General features: G+C 34.4%; 1 protein-coding gene across 4 annotated transcripts in view; it reads left to right on the top strand.

The window, feature by feature from the left end:
- The window catches only part of LOC116173317 (regulating synaptic membrane exocytosis protein 1), a 159843-nt gene that overhangs the window by 47239 nt on the left and 87905 nt on the right, over nucleotides 1–24699 (top strand). For 3 of the 4 annotated variants that reach the window (XM_031490697.1, XM_031490698.1, XM_031490701.1), the window contains exon 2: nucleotides 668–818. The exons of the other annotated variant lie outside the window; for it this stretch is intronic. In XM_031490697.1, coding sequence (XP_031346557.1) covers nucleotides 783–818 — 36 coding nt within the window. In that variant the 5' untranslated portion in view covers nucleotides 668–782. The remainder of the gene's footprint in view (nucleotides 1–667; nucleotides 819–24699) is intronic. 4 annotated transcript variants of the gene reach the window in all.

Here is a 24699-nt window from a genome sequence, read left to right as displayed (position 1 = left end):
CGTAAACTTCGACACCTTGAAAACAGCAGCCACGTAAAAATTTTACGGATTGTTTGAAAAAAACCATTTATTGTGTATAAAAAATTACGATCGGTTTTTGTAAACCTTATTTGTCCAAAAATTTTTTCTAATTATCTTTAAAATGGAACAGCCAAGGTGCTTCTTGAGTGGCAAAAATGTCTAAGTACATATTATATTGGTTTTTAGAAGAATTTTTCGAAAGAAAAACTTCCCCATAAGTGATGGTTTTGTCCGTCAGTCTGTTCCTCGTCTAACTCGAAAACGCAAAGAGACATCAGAGATGTCAAACCTTCGCCAATCGATTTCTACGAGTTCAAGGACCAGTGCTATTGAATATGAGCCTGATTAAAAGTCTGGTTTCCCAATGTGACCTGAATGACAAAAAAATTCCCTCCTGAAAATCGTATACGATTTTTGGTATCTTGTTTATTTTAACATTACACGCGTACTTAGAGATATTACGTCCATAAGAAAATATATAATTCAAAGAAAAGTTGGTGTGCCAACAAAGAAAGTTTAAAAAGAATGTCACATTATGTAATAACCTGGAAGAAACGCAGGGAAAGAATATTTTATTAAATTCGGTTACACCCCGAAAACGATTTAATTTAAATGTAATTATAACTTACTGTGGTACTTGTTTCAGGTCTACAATAAAAATGCCTAAGCTGTGCGAGATAATCATGAAAAAGCATAAAACCGTCATCAATTATTTCGAGTTATATGGTTATTAGATTTGTTTAAATCGAGGACAATACACCATGCTGCCTACTAATGTAATGTCCTTTATGAAAAAGGTAAGGATCTTATTCACTTATTAATATTTAAGTTTATCGTCCCTTACATCTAATAGTGCCCTTCCGTTCTCAAGGCGCACGCGACTGTATGTTAATTTAATGCAGATGCACATATTTTAATGTAATGTCATTCATATTAAATTCTCTGGAAAGGTTTCAGGAAGTACCTTTGCATGCCAGCTCGGTTAATAATTACCAAAGCTATCGTCGTAATAATAACAATTAAAAATATTTAGTCACACGCTATTATTGCTAGTTATATTATTATCATTTTTGTTTCTTTTCACGTGATTTATTTCTGATTTTGTTTGTCCGGTGTGCTATTTAAGCTATTTTATAGGTTTTGTCAATGACAAGCAAAGGTACATAAAATGATTTTTCCTAGTACCCCAATTTCGCTTATTGCTTGAGTTCCTTCGCGAAGAAGAGAACGATTACATAAACAATTATGTTAAATGTGACAATTTGATTGGCATTATTTAAGGGAAGATCAAATATTCGATTTAATGCGACTCTGGTATTTGACAAAAAAGATAAAGAAAACGCCACCATTTCTAAATAATGAAGTCTATTTCACGTATATTAATCCTTCTCAACCAAGAACTACTGTTTACTTCCGAATTGGTTAAAAACGAATGTTTATGTAGCTTGTAAAGTAACCCACTCCTTAAAAGCCTATCATTTTTATCACATTTAGGTCAAAAATAATTACAGGCCGCGAAGCTTTATGTTTATAAGTAAATCTATTGATTATCACTTTTACCCTTAAATCACAAATACAGTTGCCGACGTAGTTACTTAAGTGTATGATTTACGGTGTTTCAAAAATTGCATATCACCATATTTAACGCGTCCCTTTAATACCATCGGAAATATCGCTTTACTTCCCTATGGGGATCGAACCTCTCAAGGGAAAAGTGGAGAAATGGGTTCATTGCGATAACTTAAAGGAGGAAAGATTATGGAAATTGAATGAGCCCCTCTCACTAAGGGGGTCAGACCTACTTGGAATGAAAGGGCGACATTATCGTTTGATTTATTTCTGTTCGCAGTGCTGGATATTTTTACTTCAATCACAGCGCCATCTACTACCTTCTTATAATGAATGCAGTATTGGAATATAAAAAAAAGTTTGAAAAGAAACATTTCAATAATGCAAAGCCTTTTGAGGTAGCTTCTTTATTTGAGAAGTGTTTCAGATGTGGTGATCAAAGCCACAAAGCCAATGATTGTTTTGTTAAATCTAAAACTTGTACAAAATGTGAACCCAAAGACCATTTGGCGAATGTTTAAAATCCGCGAATAATACAAAATTACTAAACAAAAATTCAAATACACGAAAACATCAAGTTGATGTTGATCTCTACTTAGAGATGGGGGTGATATTTATTCAAATCACGCGTTAAATGTATACACAAACGACATTAACAACGATAAAATGTTACAAAAAATGAATATTGACTATAATATAAGACCCAAAGGACAAAGATCGATCGAATGTAAAATCAGAACAGGATAATAGAGGAATAAGGACACGTATGCCTCAGAAATTCAACATTGGTAAGAAGGTTCACGTAAGGTGGTACACTAACAAGGCGTATAAATGGAAATAAGGAGTGCAAACATCACAAACAGGAAATTTACATTACAACGTTATTCTAGATGGAATTGTACATAAAATATCATGTTGGCCAAATGAAAACAACCGCAGTAAGAAACCGAAGAGATTCAATTCCACAAGCAAACCCAAAAATGGAACCACCAACTACAGAAGTATCCGTCGAAATAATTCTGGAGCGGAGCAGACTCCGAACATCAAACTCTTATAGGGAAACATGCCTTTATGGGTGATCAAAGTTGTTATAGGTCTGCTTCTCATGGATATGTCATAAGTCATTCCCAGTTCTGTCTGATAGATGCGGTTAACTTCCACTCCGAATTTTAACACCCCTAACTGTTTAGCAGCACCTTTTCCTAATATCGACTACAAAGAATGATGGTATCAAAGATTAGAAAATCGGATCTCAAAGCCTTCCCCATACATTTATTGATAGTATTGACAGGTTAAGCACTGAGGAATACTATGAAGCCAGTATTATTACTAATTTCTGTTTCGTTACGCTAACCTGTAATGTCTCCTGATCACGTAAAATTTTATTGGCCACTTAGAAACGAAAAGTAATTAGGGAATAGTCGATTTGACTATGTACAATTACAGTAGAGCAACAGTAAACAACTGAAAGCTCATAGCGGACAACTCGCAACGCTGATAAACTCTCGCCAAGTATAATTAACGCACTTTATGAGTTTTCGTAACATCGCACTTGGTAAATCAATAACGCATTGTAACGGAAATGGAAAGCGAAACTTTGTGATTAATCCACTTACGAATTTTGGAATTTAGGTTTAAGCGCAACTTTTCATTAACGGTTGGCTATAATTAAAAATTAAAAAAATGTGCGATTGGTGTTTTATAATCAACGAGTTTTACTTCTTTCTAAACGCGTTCTCGTAATTGCGAATTTTTCGTAGGAAGGAAAAACAATTTTTGAGAGAAATATAATATTCCCTTCAAATTAGAATTATTCAAGGGGAAAGTAAAATAGCTTCGAGCAGATTTTTTAACTTCTGTATACCTACCTAAAATTATGAAGGCTTTGAAACACGATATTTTACAAAATATTTGGATATTCAAATAACAAATTACACAATATGTACTTTTGTCATGCTATTTTATTAAGTGTATGTATTATGCAGGGATATTCAATCTTTGGTATCTGGGAAACTGTCAAGTTCAATGTACCAAATATAAACCAACTATAAACCACAAAGCAGTCTAACAGCCCTTAAAAAGATGAGGAATAGGGAATGCTATACCGCAGCATAATCTCAATCCCGGTATTTGCGGGATTGTTAGATGTTAATCAAAAGTTACAGTCAGATCGACCCGGAAAAAAATTTTTCTTATAGAATGTGGCCTGTAGAATCCATAATTTTAAACAATTCCAAGATTGGGCTACTAGTTCAAAAGTTACAGCCCTTTGAATTTTCTTTCGAAATTGGTTTCTAGTCTATAACTTTTGATTGAGAAGTCAGATCGAAAAAGTACGAATTGTTTTGGATTCTACGCACCAAAATTAATTAGAAAAAGTTTTTTCCGCAGAAATTTTGGTGCAGTCGATTTTTTGTAAAAAAGGAAGGTTATACACTTCCTTTTTTGAGGCCCTCAAAAAAAATTGTCTCAGATCGACCCGGAAAAAAATTTTTCTTATAGAATGTGGTCTGTAGAATCCATAATTTTAAACAATTCCAAGATTGGGCTACTAGTGCAAAAGTTACAGCCCTTTGAATTTTCTTTCGAAATTGGTTTCTAGTCTATAACTTTTGATTGAGAAGTCTGATCGAAAAAGTACGAATTGTTTAGGATTCTACGCACCAAAATTAATAAGAAAAAGTGTTTTCCCGAGAAATTTTGGTGCAGTCGATTTTTGGTAAAAAAGGAAGGTTGTACACTGCCTTTTTTTGAGGCCCTCAAAAAAATTGTCTCAGATCGACCCGGAAAAAAATTTTTCTTATAGAATGTGGCCTGTAGAATCCATAATTTCAAACAGTTCCAAGATTGGGCTACTAGTTCAAAAGTTACAGCTCTTTGAATTTTCTTTCGAAATTGGTTTCTAGTAGGGAATGCAATCCCGCAGCAAAATCTGAATCCCGGTATTTGAGGGATTGTTAGATGTTAATCCCGCGGGATCCCGGAATTTGCGGGATCTCGCAAACTGGCAAATAAGAAATTCTGTGCGGTTAACTTCTGTATTAAAATAAATCGCCATTTATCACAATATTTAACAAAAAAGTACCTTCGGCCTGTACTTAGAACTCAAAAAAACCTTACCTGTAAAGCACAAAAAGTCTTCTAAAGTGCCTCAAAAATCATAGTACATTTTTAACGAAAAAAGTTTAACAATTATTTAAGAAATAATTCGCCGTTATCAGTTTCATTAACAAAGTAAACAGAGTCGTCCCCTTGGTCGACCAATTCCTCAGTCCCGCAAATCCCGCGGGATCCCGCTCCATTTATGTGCGGGATTAATCTCGCAAGAATGCTGCGGGATCCCGGTATTTCGGGATCCCGCAATCCTGGTATTGCATTCCCTAATGAGGAATATTTAAAAATCATAAATTGTGGGATGAAAGAACACCGTTTGGATTGCAAGAAAAATTTGACTTGTACGCGAATTTCTTGTTCCGATTTTGAATCCTCCGGAAATGTGCCCTTTCAGGTTGTGAAGTAATCTGGAAATGATTTACCGCGAATCCTAAACAATTCAAACTGCACAAACAGAGAGTTGGTAAGTGAATGCGCTGCAGGCATTCTTACTCGAGATAAAAAGAGAAGGTGGCGTCGATGCAGCATATTTATTATTAAGGCAGTTCCGAGTGCGTGCGTTTATTCAAGAAACAGGTTTACTTTTACTATTGTCTTAGTAAATTTATCATTAAATAAGTTGGCTGTAGGGGGTTTATTTTATATTACTTGCTGTGGATTTAGTAAGTACTGATAATTTAATTTTACAAGGTCTTATAAAACACTGCGAAATGTTAATACGTGTAGGTGGGCTAACAGTTAAGCAAGGTCCGTATCTTGATTTATTTGCTATAAATGGCTCATATACCGGGTGGTGCACGGTAAGTAGGAACATAGGGATTGAAAATGGGAAATTAGTTTTATGCAATATCCTGCCCTCCTGTACATTTTACAGAAAAAACTGTATAGTTTAGAGTTGTTCAGAATTAAAAGGTGCATACAAAACTGTTTTTACATGCTTTATTAAGCTTTTGGTATACCCGCAAATTTAAAAATTCAACATTTCTGTTATTAGTAGCAATTCATAAAATAACGAAAGTCATGGCTATTGCCACTCTTGCAGGTCAGGGCCCATAACCTGTTGATATTTATATTCAGTGGTAGATTTAAAGTGTATCGGAGATAGTAAAAACAGGACACAATTTTATGACAGTAAAACGATATTTTTAATTTAATTTAACATCACCCTGATAACAATGAACATTCACAGAGCACACTACAAATTAATGAAAATGTAAGAGAGAGAGAATTCTTGATTTCCACAAATTTAGTATCAAATTTCGCATTGAATTTCACTTTCTCTAAGGCAGATGTAGGAAGTAGCCCTTTATAGAATAATAAGGTCACGGGTTTTCTGATCAATTTTTGTTAACTTAAAAGTTAAGATTTTCTTTAGTCATACTAGACCGGTAAGGACACTTTCAAATTGCAGCGGCTAACAACCACATAGCTAGGATTTCGCTTATAGGGATTCTTTTTATACTCTTAACTCTTATATGGTTGCATTTGCTGCGCATTACAGGGAAGCTAAAACCAAAAGCGTATGTAAGCTGCAAATGTGGATAATTTAATTTTATTATAGCGCCGTAATATTAATGTTAAACTATACTCTGAATGCTTTCAATTTCGATCACGATTCCCGGCCGTAAAGAAGCGGTTGTAAAAATAAGTAAATTTTACCGGAAAAGGATCCGTGTGTAATCTCAACGCGGATTTGTCAACCCTTGTTTATTGCATTATTTACTTACAATGGGTAGCCCTTGATTATGACATTTTGTCAAGACGCATTTGGGATTACGTGAAGCACGCTCTGTGGAAGAATTTCCCCTTGAAATTTTTGCAACTGCATTTGTAGATCATTAGAATGCCCTGTAATACGATATGATCTGGGCTCAAACCTAATTTGCAACTTTTCACTTGGCTTTTGCTAATTGTTTCACAAAAATGAAATTTGACAGATTGCAACAAAGTAAAATTTTAATAAACTACATTACATTACATTTGAGTATTGGTTGCTATTGACAACAGACTTTACAATCGTATAATGGGTTGGGATTATTCAACGAATAATCTATTTAATAAAAGGTGGTTTTATCAATGACGAATAATTATACCAAGGTATAATACATTATAATTATAGGGATGTGCGGTCAGGGACGGATTAGCGATTTTTGCTCCCCTAGGTCAATAAGAATTTGCCGCCCTGTATAATAAAATAAATAATTTAAGAATAAAGAGCTAATTTTTAATTAATTTTATTAGGTCGTTTTCAGACAAAGTACAAACAATATTATTCTTTTACACCACCTAAAAATATATATGTTTATTTATCTAATTGGTTTTAAATAACATTTTTTTGCAAAAAAATACTGCATTCAAAGTTTTAACTATGCAAACAATAGTATATTATTCAACGAGTGAGAAAGTTGGCAATTATTCACGAAGATAAGATTTGCGCCACGAGTCGAAGACGAGTGGCGTAATTTTTCTGAGTGAATAATGCCTTTCTCACGAGTTAAATACTATACTTTTTCTACTTGTATTCAATAATTACAGTAATAATAACATTATGCATAAGTAATGGTTTTATTATGTCATCAAACAATTGACAAAATGAGCAATGTACGTAAAATCCGGAGGAGTTAGAATTATATCGTCGTCACTGTTCATCATGATTTCACTACTGTCCATTTTCACGGAATTTTCACAAAACTGATTTCTCGTAATTTGTTTGATTGACATTAATGTTTGACAACTGAATTTATCGCGATCCGAGATCTTGATTTTGCTACACACATGTTTCCAAGGCAACCCTACAATGTGAGTTGAAGAGTAATGACAAACTCGGAATACGATTGGCTGACAACAGTTGAATAATGAAAACATATTGAATAATAGATAACTTTCTCAATTAAAAACCCATCAGTATTCTACCTATTATTTAATATGAGTAGAAAAAATCTTTTAATCATTACAAAATTCGTTTTAATGCTGAGAAAGAACTTTCTGCTGACTGCTTAGCAAAAGTGTACAAAAACATTCTAACGGCAATACCCAAGTAAGGAATAGTAGATTACATACCGAGCTGGGAGGTGGTTCATTACCTACCCCGAGGGCTTAAGGTATAAGCGCGAGGCGTTGGTTATGAACCACTGACCAGCGAGGTTTGTATACTATTTTACTCACAATCGATCATTTAAGGTAAAGTATATAATTCAACAAGGTGTTACTTTAACTGTCAATAATAGTGACACCGCCAATGTAACCATTAATGTTTACAACAATAGCAAATAGTTTCGTTCATCTTCGTAATTTGCTATTGTTGTAAACATTAATGGTTACATTGGCGGTGTCACTATTAGTATAAGTTTCATATAAGGATAATATGAATAGCATTTGCAGGTAAGGAAAGTGACAGATGCTAGCCGGGAAAGTGACAGCTAGCCGGGAAAGTTACTTTCCCGGCTAAGGTGAGTAATGAGTCGCTTCGCAACCGCTATGAAGGTTAGGAATTCAGATAATACTAACCGATTGTGAGTAAAAACTTGTACTAAGCTCTTTTCACCTCTAATAAAAGTACTCATCTCAAGTTTCTTGGAGGGATTTTAGTTTGAGGTACATAAGCTTTGAAGTGCTAACTTTCACCGTAAAGCTTCATGTCCAAATCGTCTGGATAACTAGATACAAGTTTGATGGCTGTTAATTGTATTTCTTCAAATTCAGTAATTTTAATAATCTTGTAATTTTTAAAATTCAAACATTTTATTTCTTATTTTATTAATACATTTGTACTTTGCCTCCGCCCCTAGGCCATAGCCTAGGTTGGTCTAGTGGCTAATATGCCCCTGTGTGCGGTTAATTGATAAGATGAGTTGAACACGGAATACCTACCAATGACTTTTTTTATTTAAAAACCCAATGAACCAAATGGACATGAAGCTGTGTCGGTCCTGGCCGATTTGGTCCCGGTGGTCATTTCGATGCCCACCGTTTTGGTCCTACAATTTAATCGTGCTGAAACGGACACTAACGATTCAAAATCTACGCTATATAATGTAAGAAGAATAAACCCTTACAGAAATTTAGCGCAATATTGCATTTTGCTTTAAGTATAAGAATCGCTTGTAGATATATTTCCTCCAGACGTCCCAATCGACTTTTGTGAATATCTTCCTCCGATACTTCGCCCTTGAGGTAACAGGAATTATAACCGATCACATTAATGGTCCGAGAAGGACTGTGGGGGGAGAAAATGAATTTCTTTCTTTGAGACCTTTTATCAGAGTAACATGAAGGACCAGCTCCTCCTCCCTCCAACTCTGCATTTTGATAAGGCGCAAGGTAGTTCGGTAGTTGGTAGAAAAAAGGGTTCCTTCGTCGATACTTTTAATTAGATCGAGTGTCATAAAAGATAAAACCAATTTTGAACCCTCCCGTCCCCGTCCCGTCGACCATTGGTCTCGAAAACGAGCCGCGGAGGAGAGTTATAGTTTGTAGAAACCAATTCCTTTCGATGAGAGCTATGCCATACCCCATTTTCAAAAGTTGTACTTGAAACCACTAGGGGCATGAGTATGCAAAATTTGAAACAAATAATTCATACGTGGGAAAGTTATGCAGATCGTCTAGCACACATTCAAAGTATAGAGGTTTCCAACTGCCCTGGTTACTTAATATTTTTGCTTATGGAATGAATATCTGGCTTTATTGAAATATCTGATACAACTGAATACCGAACGATCTTCGAGATGGCATCCATAATTTTCACAACACATCTTAAGGGGTTGATTTTGTCCCACCAGGTCAGCATTATTTTCTTGATTCGACATTAGTTTTATTTTTATTCAAGGTACTTACATACAAAATTGCATTTACTCATCTTAACGAATAAAAAATTGGATTGCGCAAGTACAAAAGTTGGGCTGCGCATGCGCAAATTTTTTATTTATCTGCGTAGTTAGGAATATTTACTAACATCGAAAGCCGGACAATCTGTAACAAGAATTATAAAAGAAACCCTTTTTTTAGGTGTGGGCAGTTTTTGGGTTGTAGTTTACTGAACTGAAAAACAATGGCGAGCTTTCTTATATCCTTAAGAATATGTGTATCAATTTTCAAAGCAATCGGACGTTTCTACACAAAGTTATCGTGCCTACGGGCGACAGACGGACAGACCGACATCAATACAAAATTATAAACGATCTCGAGGAGCGTTAATAACTAATAACAAAGAACCAACGAATTCGTTAACGATAAAAAATATGGATACGTGCGATTACAAGTTTTAAAATGTAATTCTTGTAATTACGATGCGCATGTAAATCGAAATCATTAATTGAATACAAATTTTATATACTACTTATACTACTAAGGATAGTAGTGTGTGAGTGAAGGTTCCATTACTTACCAGAGCAAATAGAAAAAAATGTAATATACAAAAAGTGTTATCAGGTTTGACTACATGTCTAGCTACATGTAGTTGCCAATTTTCGACCATAAAGGACACATAAAGACAAATAGAAAAGCCCAATTTTATTACAGAAGCAATAACACATTTGCTCCTATTGTACTAGAAAAACTGGAAACAAGTTTGCTTATTACTTGTGGAGCACGCTGGAAAATGGAAAACTTGTTCGACAGGCATTCTTGCACGACTGGGGTGCGGTGCGCAGGTGCAAAAGTTTTCAACTTTTTTTTGTGCCATACATCGTTGTATACGTAATAAAAAATGCTACTGAACACAGTATGTACTTTTTTTACGGATAAAAAAGAAAGTTGACGATGATTATTCCAAATAAAGTGTTGTCTTGTAAAGCTCAAATAGTGGCAATGAGACTCTGTTCCATATTTATTTTTTTTGTATTTATTGAAATAACATCAGAAAAAAATCAAAAAGGAATGGGGCAATTTCGGTTTTTTGGCATATCTTAATTTTATGCTCTTATTTACAGCATGAGAATTACTCTTTAATTGCGCAACCTTTTCAAAATGTGGCTCTCTTTGTATCTTCCATGGTTTCAGAGATCCCCATGATAGACATTCAGACATCCTTATCTTGGACACAGGGAATATAGTATATTTCTTTATTATATACTTAAGTTTATGTTGTTAATAAATAACATATACTTATTTAAAATATATTGTTTAGTTTAATAAAGAATATATTTAGTTTCTGATAAAATCGTAAAATCAAGTAAAAGAACAACTTTATAAAAAAAAATGGTGTGCATTTGTACCCCACTTGGTATTTAACGTGAGTTTTTGAGTACGGGGAAACCTAAACACATTACTCTCGATTATTAAAAGTTAGCCCAATCATAAAACTCGGAAACTCTAAACTTTTGAAGCTAGCTTGAAACCTTCAAACTGTTAAGCAAAGGTTTCAATTTAAATTTGAAACTGTACGCTTAAACGCTGGGAGTTTAGTCACAATCACAATATCAATAAACAAATTTTAAGCTAAATATTTGAAGGTATAAAGCAAAAACCTTTATTCAAGGGCGATTAAAACTTACTAACTTCAAGTTCGGAACTTAAACTTTGAAGTTTGAAGCCGCATTTCATGATTTGCAAAATTCCTCCACCAATGTTTGTCTTTTTTGATTATTTTAAACCTACCTGAAATCAAAAAGGTAAATAATCATCTAATTACCTCCTTCAAATAACAGTTATCTAGGGAAATCGAGAAAATTTCAAAATTTAGCATTTTCGTTGTAGTGAACGAACTAATAAAATTTTCAAAACTTTCATTGTAGTTCCTACCGTTAATTTTTTTATTTATTTGTAACCAAAGCTTTTATCGTTTACGACATCCTCATGTCGCCGGATCACACCCTTATAGATATTTCAGTTATGTTGATATAAATAAGTCGTTGATATAAATAAATAACTATTCCACAACAGTTGGTAGTTTACAAAGTTCTTATTAAATAATAGGATTCTTACTTCAATGTTCTGGAAAATTAAATAAACGTTTCACATACTTTGTATGTTAGCTATAAACTGCTTACATGCAAATGAAACTACTTCTATCTATAAATAAAGCCCAGCCATCAACTTTAACGACGCCGACGTATAGCAAACAGCAAACCTCTTTCCCTCAGATCAATCCCATCAGTCTGGATGACGTAAAACTGAAAAGGCGCACAAACATCTCTAGGATTTTTCAGTATATACGCTTCTGATGTTCTCGTTTTTCGTTTCTATATTGCAGCGACTTTGCCGCACGTAATAATGCTATTTTGTATGTCAAAACAATCCACGTCCTTCGTATATAAAAAAACTCAATCAAGCGTTGCACGTCTTGAAGGCTTTTTATATTAATTACCTCTCAAGGTTCGGCTTGTTAATCAAAAATTTATAACGCCACAGCACTACTAGTTTCCATCAAGTTTTCAATTTTCAACAAATAAGGGGAAGGTGTTAATTTATTTCGATCCATTTTTGGATGTTTAATTAAAAATTTGCCGCTTCGCGTAAAGTTATAATTAAAATTTATAAGATGAATTTTAAAATTTTAAAGGGAAAATAACCGTTTAGGGGCGGAATTATAAAAATAGAATTAAACGAATGAATTAATGCTATTGGTAAATTAACGAAAAGTTACGGTGAAGATTCTTAATTATCGGCCTCATTTCAATCTCTTCGAAGCTACTCCGATGAAGTTGGTCGATATTTCAATTTGATTAATGCCACTTGCATAAACAGCAAACCTACTCAGAAAAGATACTAAAGTGAATACCAATATGGCTTTCGAGAAGGAAGATCAGTAGTAGACCAAATATTTGTAGCAAAAGAAATGCAGACAAGTTACCAGTTACAAATTCCAAACACGCCTTCTGTGTATTGATTTTAAGCAAGCCCACTAGACATCGAATTGAAGGGCCTTGGAATACCTTAGAAGTTAATTAATGTGATAGGTAAGCATTGCCTTTCAAGATACGATAAATATGGTAAAAGTGAACGGAGAATACTCAAGAAAGTTTTTGATTAAAAACCGTCAGAGACAAGGCGACCCACTGTCATCGACACACAATTCGAGTGTGCAAAACTATTAGACCGGCGAGGCCTTACGCTTGGGCAATAGCAAAACAGGAACAAGTTATTCCTTACCACTAACAAAAAATTAAAAGAGCTGTACCTATGACGTTGCAGATATAGTAGTGTAGCGAATATTCCAGAAATATTGATAGACATCGAGGCGCCATGAAAGATTAGGCATCGGCGATAAAGAACAAAGGGGAATGTGACACAATATTTCATGGAAATATAACGTGTTTGTTCTAGAACATTCTGAAGTATTCTTGAACACTTCAGAACATTCTAGAAAGCTATATAAGCAAATATAATTGTGGTCCGAGTGCAGTTCCAACTTCGATCCACTTGTGTTATGTTATAAATTGTAAGTGATAAATAATTATTGTTATAAATTAATCCACTTTAAGACTGTTATAAATTGATTGTTAGTTTATTATAATAAGTAAAACCACGTAATTAAATTTAAGTGACACGACGAATAAGATGGTTGGATCATAATAAAGATGAACCAAGAAACCTAGGAAACTTTCTTAAGATACGGTAATTCCTGCTGTAAATTAGTTTGGTATGAGCACAGACTATCTTACTCTGTGTTATAAGTTTTTCTATTTCCCCTTTAATTCCCTCTAATACTTTTACTGGAACTTTGAAGTACAGCATTCAGTGATTTTTGGTCTGCACCTCGTTTTGTCTTCTGATTCTCCTCAATTTCAAGCCTTATAGACTAAAAAGTAGAATTGAAATTTCAGCAAATAGTGATACACAAATGACCTTTTGTTTCAAAAATAATAATTATCCACAAAGTCAAATTAATTATTCTATCTAATTAAATGGAAAATATTACTAATTATGGCATCTAATTAAGTGGAAAATGGTGTGACAGAACGACACAATATTACTCGCTTAACTTTCATTGTAGCTTTGTGGCTACACACATTTGTAGGGCATCTATCATGGAGAGCTTTAAAAAGAAAGATTTGATGACAGAAAGTTGACGTACGCGTGATAGATGTAGAAACTCGTAGAAGTTGTGTTCGAAAGTACTCGCACATTGAAGCTTTCCAAATTCGCACAACGTGCACCGATTTTATTATAATTCTTTATTAATGTCACTGGCAACCTTAACCGGTGCTTGATTAATTAAAGAGTTTCCCTTGCGAAAGCGCTTTTATTTGCACCTCGAATTCCTCTTTTAGGTTGTCAGGGGCTTTAGCAATGTTTATAAAACAAAAAAGTTGATAGGGCGTGGTTCACTGTTAGTAGGGGGATTTAATTTATAATACGATTTCCTACTCCCTGAAAAATGTTGAAGGCAGGAGGTTAAAGATTATGTTCGATATAAAATTTATACAAGAGGAAAATTTTTTCATCATAACACATTTTTTATGTGCGATCGATTTTAGAGGTATAAAGGCGTAACGACTTCATAACTTCATTTTCAAATCTTCTGAATAAATGTAAAACCTTCTTTTCTCTAATTCGATCTTGATATGCCATATTTAACCAATTCTGCAAGTTGAAAGGGATTGAGTGAGATTGATACACAATTTTTGGAATTAGATGACATTAAAACACACTTTTATTAGTATGAAGTGTAGTATAACATATGCGAAACCCTCCAAACGCATCTCAATCTTTAATGCCTGATAGTTATCAAATCCTGACAGTCCCAAACAAAAAAATAATTAAATCAGCTGAATTTTTCCGCGGGTGAAATCACGGGGGTTGAAAGGGGGGGAAACTGATATTTTGCAATTTGTGGCAAAACTATTCATTTTAGGCGAAAATGTTCAATATAAAAGATATAGAGAATAAATGAACATCTTTTGTATCTGCACCAGGATCTGCACTATTTACACATAGCCTCCAATTTTCCTAGAAAAACCGGAAAAACCTTTTTTTAAAATTTTTATTCTTATTTTTACGAAAAAAAAGTCGCAGGGGTTTGAAATTTGGAGTAAAGATAGCTTGTTTTATGATAAAAAAAGGAGCCAATTTGTTTGGGCCCGTAAAGTTGAAGCGTTTCCGAGTTTCACAATTTCTGAAAAAAACCTTTTTCAAGGGGATGAAAAATGAATTTTTTTTTGTGCGTGCGCGGGGTAACAACATTTTCGGGAACACTTCTATTTTAATAAACAAAAATAAAAAAATATTATCCCTATAGCAAAAATTCGACAAAAACTGGAAAAATAGTTTTAAGATATAGGTACACGGTTTTTGACATGATAAATCAACGTGTTGGATGTTAATAAGATTTTTTCGAAATCTGTCTTTTTGCTTCTCTTTAATGCTTGCTTAAATATTCACTTTTGCTATCTTATGCTCAACTGTTTTAGTTAAAACATCTTTATTATTTCTTTTTTCTGCATTTTTACCGCAATAAAAATCGAATTATCTTGCTTTCTGATTCCTGAACAATTTGTTTTTGTTCACTGAGCCTTCTTCCTGCTGATGCAATTGCGTTGGGCCTGTTGATAAACTTGCAAAATCTGCAATAAGATCGTTAGTTTTACCGGCCAAAGCAAATGATTTGAGATGTAAAACCTGGAATAAACTTCGCGAGGATTTTATTATTCATTATTTCTGTAAATTAACGATCAACAGCTGTAAAACAGATAGGAAGCAGAGTTAGTGAACGTATTGTGCAGCAAGCAAAAGAATTCAATTTTACTTCGAATTGCTTTTATTGCGATAAAAAGAAATAATAAAGATGATTTAATAAGGCAGTTGGGCACTAGGAAACAAAAGAAAATGTTTTAGCAACACTAAAGAGGAGAGAGAAGACAGATTTCAAAAACTTTTTATTAGCGCGGATCCAATACGTTAATTCAGTTGCAAAAAAAGCTATTTACCTACTATGTCAAAAATGGTATATCTTAAACCTGTACCCCCAGTTTTTGCCGCTTTTCTTAAAATGTTTCTATTGGAAATATGTTTTTTATTTTTGATTATTAAAATGTAAGTCCTTACGAAAATTTTTCTACCCCGCGCACCTCTGTATGTTGAAAAAAAATAGATTTTTCAGCCCCTTGAAAAAGAGTTTTTTTTTCAGAAATCGTGAGATCTTGGAAACGGTTTACCTTTACGATCCCAAAAAATTATCTCCTTTTTTATCATAAAACAAGTTAGGTTTCCTCCAAATTTCAAACCCCTAGCACTTTTTTTCGCAAAAATAAGAATAAAAAACGAAAACAACAGTTTTTCCGTGTTTTTCTAGGAAAATTGGAGGTTATGTGAAAATAGTGCAGATACAAAAGTTGCTCATTTTTTTAATCTCTATAACTTTTACATTGAAATTTTTTTTAAAATGAATAGTTTAGCCACAATTTGCAAAACACACCACCCCATTCAACCCCCGGGATTTCACCCGCGGAAAAATTCAGCTGTTTTAATTATTTTTTCCCAATTTCTAATCATTTCACCTGACTGAAAAATCCGGGTTCGCCCGGTAACTAATTTTTTTTTTAAATAAATTATTTTAGAGCTATTTAACTTGGACTAAATGAAAAACTCAAATTTATTTTCGACTCTAAATGGAAGGACACTAGCAAACCAGAGAAGATACATCTTTAATAAGAAGACGTTAACATTAGAACAAATTATGACAATTGAAGAAGAAGTTAAAAGAACATTACAAGGAATGGAAAACATAGAAGAGCATGATGATTCAAAAATTATTCATAGTCCGTTTACTGAGAGACAAAGACACGTTATTAGTGGAGAAGCATCTGACGAGGCACGAGACAGAATGAAATTAGTTAAAAGAGAAACAGAAACACCAATATCTGAAGATGTGAAACAAATTAAAAATGAAATATTACAAAAACTTGAAGAAATATCAAGGTATACAAACTTTGCAAATTATTAATAAAGTCAGCCTTAATGCTAAAACCGTTAATAAGATTAAAAAAGTCAGTGAAGCCCTATTTGAAATAACGAAGAATCAAGAAAACATTGATAATAAACTCAATTAACTTATGCAGGAGCAGTCAATGTAGCAGGAGAAAAGGGAACAACAACAAGCGCAAGGGAAATCTATAAGGAACCTATGTTGGAAAATAAGAATACAACACACGATAGAAGAATTTAAGAAAGGCGTACCAACCAAAAAAGTTTTAAATCATGCCAAAGACATTTTTAAGAAATATGGCAATCATATACCAATTGACAGTCTAGACGCAAATTTGAAAATGAAAGTACAAGCTAAAGCGCAACGGCTTAGAAGATATACTAGAAGAAAGGACCAATACAAACAATACATGTGTAATGAAGACACTCAGAAGTTCTATAGAATGCTAAACAAAGAGAACAACGTAATAATGGAACGACCACCGGAAATAGAACAATTAAAAACATACTGGCGAGGAATATACGAAAGAGAGGAGACACAACACTTAAGCAAGCTGGGTCAGGCAAGAGAAAATTGAAAATGGCATTAAGGAAGAAGGATGGATAGATCTAACTGAACAAGAAATAAAAACAGAAGGAGAACTCACAATTGGAAGACACCTGAACCGCATATGGTACAAACTTTCTGTTTCAAAGAATTTTATATTACTACATGAGCGCATACAGGGTGACCATTTGAAAACGAAACAGAGCCTATTTTGGGGACCTCAGAACATTTACGAAAAAATCCGCGGACCTGTCAATTTTTTATTTAAAGGCGGAATCATTTTTTTCCTAGGTTCGCCTCCCTGAGGGCAAAGCCATAGCGGGAGTGACAAGCGCCCCCAAAATTTTAAATCAAATGGGGGGTCGAGTGATACCTTATTTTGAAGGTATTTTTATGTGGATTATAATCTTTAAGTTTTAAATCAATTTTACTTTATGTTCTTAAAGCTAAAATCAATCAAATAAATGTTGAAAATGTTGGCCTTTGACTTCCATACAATAATACAGGTTTTGTTCGAACCTTTCCCGTACATTTTGAAAAACTTCTAAGGTGATTTGACGACATTCATCAACTAATTCTTTGTGGCAACTAGCATAAATTGTAGTTTTTAAATGGCCTCATAAAAAAGTCTAACGGACTTAAGTCAGGAGAACGAGGAGACCATTCAATAGCTCCTCTTCTTCCAATCCATTGTCCTGGAAACGTTTGGTCCAAATATTGACGAACCCTTGCAGCATAGTGGGGTGGCGCACCATCTTGCTGAAATACTAGACGATTTTCCAAGTACTCGTTGTTATTTTCTAATATCTTCACTAGTGCTGGATGAATCGTATTTTCCAAAATTCTAGGCACATCTCTCCTGTTACATTACCAGATAAAAAGAAGGGGCCTACGATATGGTTACCAAAAGTGCCAGCCCAAACATTCAATTTTTCGGGATGTTGTGTATGCACCTCACGAAATATTCCGGGATTTGAATCAGCCCAATAGCGACGGTTTTTTGTACGGATGAAACTTGTGTTTTTTTAATATGTTCTGAATGCTGCTTCTAGTAATACCAGATACTGTTGACAATTTCCCTGTGCTCAGTGTGGGATTTTGCACAATATGACCTGCAATAGCCACTTCTGAAGCTTCATTTAGGTACTACTGAGTTATCCATTTCACGTTTTCTATTAGCCACAGACCCAGTCTCCCTAAATTTTTGAACCAATTCCAAAATGTACGATGGACCTGTCGATATTGGTGTAAATAACTTTAAAGCGCTATTTGTACGATCTGACAACAGTAATTGACAATCACGATTAAACTTCAAAATGCTGCTATAGTAATGCTCTTAACCATATCCAAGATTTCCGTTGCAGAATTGGGATATGTACCTACGAGTATTAAAAAGAAAAAAAAACAACAAAAAGTATGGTTCAGAATGTAGGAAAACAACATTTTTTGTATTTATTGTTGTATTTATCTTTTTTATTTAATGAATTCATTTACAAACATTATTTTTTATAAGAAAATGTTGACACGTTTTTGTAACTGTTATTAGCCCCTGTATCGGCTAGGCAACTTAGTAGCGATTTAAAACTTAAGGGTTATAATCCACATAAAAATACCTTCAAAATAAGGTATCACTCGACCCCCCATTCAATTAAAAACTTTGGGGGCGCTTGTCACCCCCGCTAGGGCTTTGCCCTCAAGGGGGCGAAACTAGAAAAAAATGGTTCCCCCTTGAATAAAAATTGACGGGTCAAGGATTTTTTCGTAGATGTTTTGAGGTCCCCAAAATAGACTGTTTCGTTTTCAAATGGCCACCTTGTATGTAAAACGTTCAATCTACTCATTAGGAACCCAGAAAATACCCCAGAATGGCTAACAACAGGAAAAAAATATTATATCTAAAGGAAAAAACACATAAGATCAAAAAAACTATAGGCCAATCATGTGTCTCCCCACCTTTTACAAGATGATGACCCAGGCAATAAGCAAAAGTGTATACCGGGGTGAAAAAAAGACACTTTCAATAGTGATCCTTAATAACCCATAATTGAATAATTTCATTGACATTCGCCATTCACTGTCACTAAAAAATGGATGCTATTGTTCATAGACACGACTAAACTCCATTAAAATGCATAGTAAAAATCGTGAAAAAAAGTACTGAAGACATCAGAAACCTCGAACCCGAAAAAACCTATAAATACATTTGTCTATGAAGTGTTCCATCTTGAGTTGAATGATAAAGTAATAAAGATTATGACAGTTCATTATTCGCTTTTCACCCTAATCCTTTCTCAATTTTGTAATGTGCCAATTTATCTTTTTATCTGTTACCTACCTGACTGTACCTATTTATTGTAACTTTTTTATACATATTGGTTATTTTAATAATTTTAGCTACGGCCTGACGATGATAGCATATCGAAATCGATCGCCTAAAGAAATCTAATAAATTTACTTTGATCTCAGGCAGAGATCTGGAACCAACCAATGGACCGAAGAAAAACTACATCAAAATTTCGTGATAATAAATAATAATAATAATAATATGGTTTATTTTTTTTCAAGCTGGTAACAAAACAACATACATTCAAAGTTAGAAACAGAATCACGCAAATCAAAGGATTATAAAACAGTTAAAACGGATCTAAGTTCCAATCCTGATTTAAAAAAAGAATTGAAGCACCCCTTTGTTTATCTTGAAATGGACTCGTCCATCAGTTTGACGGTTAATTTTTTTTTAAATGGTGGAAAATTCTCATAATAAGGAATTTAAGGAAACTACGCCTTTTCGTGGCGACAAAAGGTTTCCAACACATACGGATGGAAAATTTTGAAAGTTTACGTTACGGACGTGCCCGCGCCCTATGTAACTCAAAATCGACAAAAAAACGCTTCACTCATGATGTCATCGGTGCAAAATTTAAGGGCAAAGGAGTGAACCGATCAAATTTTGAGCATATATATGTCACCTCAACTTTGCACGAAGAATTCGATTCCGGTGAGAAACTTGACGGATCGCAAAATTCCGTGTGACCTGTTTCTTACGAGTATATTGAAATATTGAATTATATTGACTAAATAGGTATACTTTCACGTTCTAAATTGGACGAATTCCTCTCTGTAGCACTTTTTAGAGAAATTTCTAATGTTTCGTAAACAAAGTACCATAACAACCAAAATTTCAAATGTAGTGCTAATAGTGATTTTTTATTCCCTTCACTCGTGTTGTCAATAACAGTGCGAATCCCCTTTCGATTAAAATATTCATTTTATGATGACGTTCAAAATAAGTACTAAATGAGCATTAGAAATAATTCCTTTCACCCAGTCGAGACTCCATCAACAGTCAACAGGGTCAGGTGCTACAGGGAATGTAATGCCGGAGCTCAATTACTTATAGGTGAATTAAATTGTTTTGGATAGACTGAAGACTCCAAAATTGAAAATGTGCTCATTACACTAGGCGAGGTTTAAAAGTTTTAATCCGCAATTCAAGTAGAATGAAGTTAAGTATGCTTGCTGTAGCAATTACGATGTCATCCACTGAAAAAATCAATTTCCAAGCGGTGCTTGTAATAAAGCCGAAGATCTGGGGGCTTAGTTTTTTAGTTACATCAATTAAGGGAGATTTAAGTTTGATGGACGTAAAGTAGTCCGACCGAGCTGTTACTGTGCGTAATGAGAAATTTTCAGATTCGAGGGAAAACAAAGTGTCATCTTCGTAAAACTAATAGCGGGTGATTTACTTGTGTACATAGAATAAAATGGTGGGAGCACCTCGGGGAGCACTTCATAAATAAATAAGGTCGACTTCACATTCATACGATTCAATTACCGCCGGTAAAAGTTTATACAGGTCGCATTTTAATTTAACCGGCCGAATGAAACCAAGCTGATAACACACGTTAAAGCCATTCAATTACTTTCATTTAATGCCCCATTAGGAAAATATATCTCGGTTACATCTCCTGAAAGCGCAATTTTATTTCAAACATCAATTACATATCCTAGTATTAATAGAAACTTGTGATCATTAGGAAGCAATAAAAGGACGCTGTTTTTATAACATAATAACGGTGTCCTTTATTAGGGTTGTTAAAGGACCGTAATGTGCGACTGTCAACAAGTTTTTATGTGATTTTTTAATTTGCCATAAACGGAATGATTTAAGCAATTTAATATTAAATGGAGCGACATTATTAAAACAGTCAGCGTACCTACTATAATTTTTGACTTATTTACAAGTTATTGCGGATATTGCAATGAAGTAAACTTGTTCTGTCTGTGGTTTAAGTCATTACTTTGGACCATCGAATCTGTTCCATCGGCTTACCGTCTATCTCGCATCTGAAAAGTTAACTTTCTCATTTTTCACTTTTGATAGGTAGTACATTGCAACAATTAAAAAGCATTTGTTAACATTTGACGAAGCCTTTTGGAAGCTCCTTTAGATCTCCACAGCTTCTCGTAACCAGTTAAAGATTCGCGTCCGATAGACTTCGCTAGAAGTAAAATCGCATTCATAATTTATTCATGAGAATGTTTACCACCTCTAAGAACTCGTCCCAAATAAATTCACTACCAAAAATCGCGTGAAGATATACGATTTCACGTGGATTCGCATTAATATTCAGTTCTGAGAGAAGCATATGCTTTTCGAATTAAATTATCTTTAGTAGTGCCTTTTACCTTTTTTTAAGGGATTAAGGTGTTCTCGAAAAGTAACGGTTGAACAAATTTTAAATAACTAGGGTTATAGTCATCATTGTCTACTATTGTCTATCCGGGTCGCAAAATGGATTCTATACACAATTAATTGATTGACAATGCAAAACATTTATTCCGAAACACAATAAAACAAAATTAAAACAAAATCGTTGAAAGAAAGAAAAGCTTACAAAGCCCATTTGGACATATTGCCCCGTACAAATAAAATAAGAAATCTTAAAATCATTTTTCTCAAACAAACACTCGCTGACGGCTTCAGGAAACTTCACTTGTTCTTGATAGCACTGAACTTAATGACAAAAACTGGATTCTTGAATAAAATGACAAATTTTCGATAGCTGTTCGGAAGGTAGCAACTTTTAACTTTTAATAGGAAGAGGACCTTGACAATAAAGACCTCGCTGTGCACTATTACTGCTTGCTTTTTCAACTGTATGAAACTTTTTAAGTAATCGAAACCCACGTTATCTTCTGAAGAACTTAGGTGGACTTGTTTCTGCACAGATTTATTAAAAATATGAAGAACTGCGTCTTCAATAAAATTAAACAAATAGGATTGACCTACTCGTAATTTAGCGTAAACAAATTTATGGACTTTTTAAACTAATAGCAGCTAGCCACCGTTTACTCGTTGTCTCCAGTATTTAACAGAACGCCACTTCCACCATAAGATAATCTCCACCCTTATGAAATCTCAAATAAATCGCCAATCACAACGGACGCGCCAAACGCCCCCCCCCCCCCTTCCGCCGACAATTCTACGAAACACCTTATTTCTTCATTAACAGCACCAGAACATGTGCGTTAATAAATTTTTGCTTGATAAAGCTAATTACAATGACGATAAAATTAAAACGAAAAACCACACAACAGTTCTAAAAGAAAAAACAAACACTGACATACAAATTCAAATAAAATAAATCAACCTTGCGTTTATTCGTAAATAATCCCCAAATTTACTTAATAAAATTAAAATACTATCACATACACGATATCCCGTCATTACATTTGGACCGAAATAACGTCTACATGACGTTTTTACACAACAGCGAAATATTACAGAAAATGGTCTGTGGAATAGTTCATTCCCTAGCAACATAGTTCCCTATAAAAACCGTTTATTGTGTACTAAAACCCTGCGTATATAATACGCTTAAATGATCGAAAAAAAATCAGAAAAATCAAAAGAAAATCTGAAAATTCCTTAGTCTTTCAAACGTCTGGTCCTTAATCTGGTCCTAACGACGGTCGTGCGGTATTCCGACTGATGCAAAAAACTCTCGTTGAAAACTTCAAGAAAACCTCACCACATTTCTACTCAACAATGGCAACACAAACTGGCTTGATTAATATTAATTTTCCATGCGATGGCTGTTCAAAACTTTTATTAAGCAAGAGAGGCTTCTAAAAGGGCTCGTTATCCACTACAAACTGACGTAACTTCTTTCGTTAACGGAAAGACCAACATTAACGTTTCATAAGACTTTAACTTTAATTGCATTTGCACAGATTATTCTGAATAATGACGAAAACTGCGTCTTCAAACAAACGGAAAATCCAGTTATTTCATAAAATTACCGGACAAGGAGACGTGCACACTCTTTAACCCGTCGTGATTTCAATAGCAGTACGGCGAAACAGCCGCCTTAGGCCTTTCTTAGTCATTGAAGTCATTTTCTTTTATTTAATGCATACCACCTCCACAAAACCCCCATACTCATGCTTCCGCTAAATCCAATGTAATACCAATAAGGAGCGCTTGAAGTGTTCCTATTTCACGGCAAAATTAAGCGCAAAAGAAAACGCCTACCTGTAGCCTTTATTATTAGCGCTAAACGCGTCCCAAAAATCACGATAACAACGTCCTTATCGCATTCGAGCAGATAAGGCTTAAATGCGCTCGACCAAATGTTCTTTAATTCCAAATAACGCAATCTTAACATTTTATAATTTGAACAAACAAATCTACATGAAAGAATTTCAAAACCCAAAATAGTTCATTTCGGTACTACCTCGGGTGTGGGTAAAACCCGGACCCGGACCCGGACCCGGACTTGGTGGGTAAAACCCGGACCCGGACCCGGACCCGGACTTGGTGGGTAAAACCCGGACCCGGACCCGGACCCGGAACCGGACTCGGACTTAGTGGATTCTTTCTTTTATATTTTCGTGCATCGTAACATTAAAGCCGTTATGAGGGGCTTGGTAGGGTTCCAAGCATTACCTTTTTCGGTTGGATTGAACCCTTTCTGTGCGTCAAATGCGTTTGGCTCATATTTTCAAAATGCACAAAGAAAATAGAAATTTGTTTCTTTTGTCAATATTCCTTGTTGTAGTCGCTGTATTAAGTTTTATTTTAGGCGAACGTTAAAGCGGAAGCGGAGCTTATTTTCGCTCGTTCTTACACGATGTTTGTACGCGCTTTAACTTTAGAAGGAATTATTACAGTACGAGGTTGAAATCGTCATAATATGTTCCAGATCATAAAATAACATCCATATCCCTCCACAAATACAAGAAATATGAACAAAATTGCGCCAGGCATGCGGGTTGGCACATCTTGGTAGCCGTGTGACATAGTAAACATTTAAATAGGGGAATTTGTACCTAGATTACGGCGCAACAATAATCTTCAATTAAAGAGTTTGTTTTGGAAACCTTCTAGCTTTCCGGAAAACTATAAAAAATAAAAAATAAAGGAAACGGTCAAAAAATGCATGCACATACCCAACTTCCTTTAAACTATTAAAGCGATTTTTCTAAAAATTTTAATGTGGATCCTTCAAATCTAATCTGCCCATGCGCACACCCAACTTTCTTATTTGTAAAGGAATTTCTCTGAAGCGGCAAATAAA

Source organism: Photinus pyralis, unplaced genomic scaffold, assembly GCF_008802855.1.
Source record: "Photinus pyralis isolate 1611_PpyrPB1 unplaced genomic scaffold, Ppyr1.3 Ppyr1.4_LG6, whole genome shotgun sequence".
Classification (NCBI taxonomy): Eukaryota; Metazoa; Arthropoda; class Insecta; order Coleoptera; family Lampyridae; genus Photinus; species Photinus pyralis.
The sequence above is the reverse complement of the archived record's forward strand: the minus strand, read 5'-3'. Positions and strand labels throughout refer to the sequence as shown.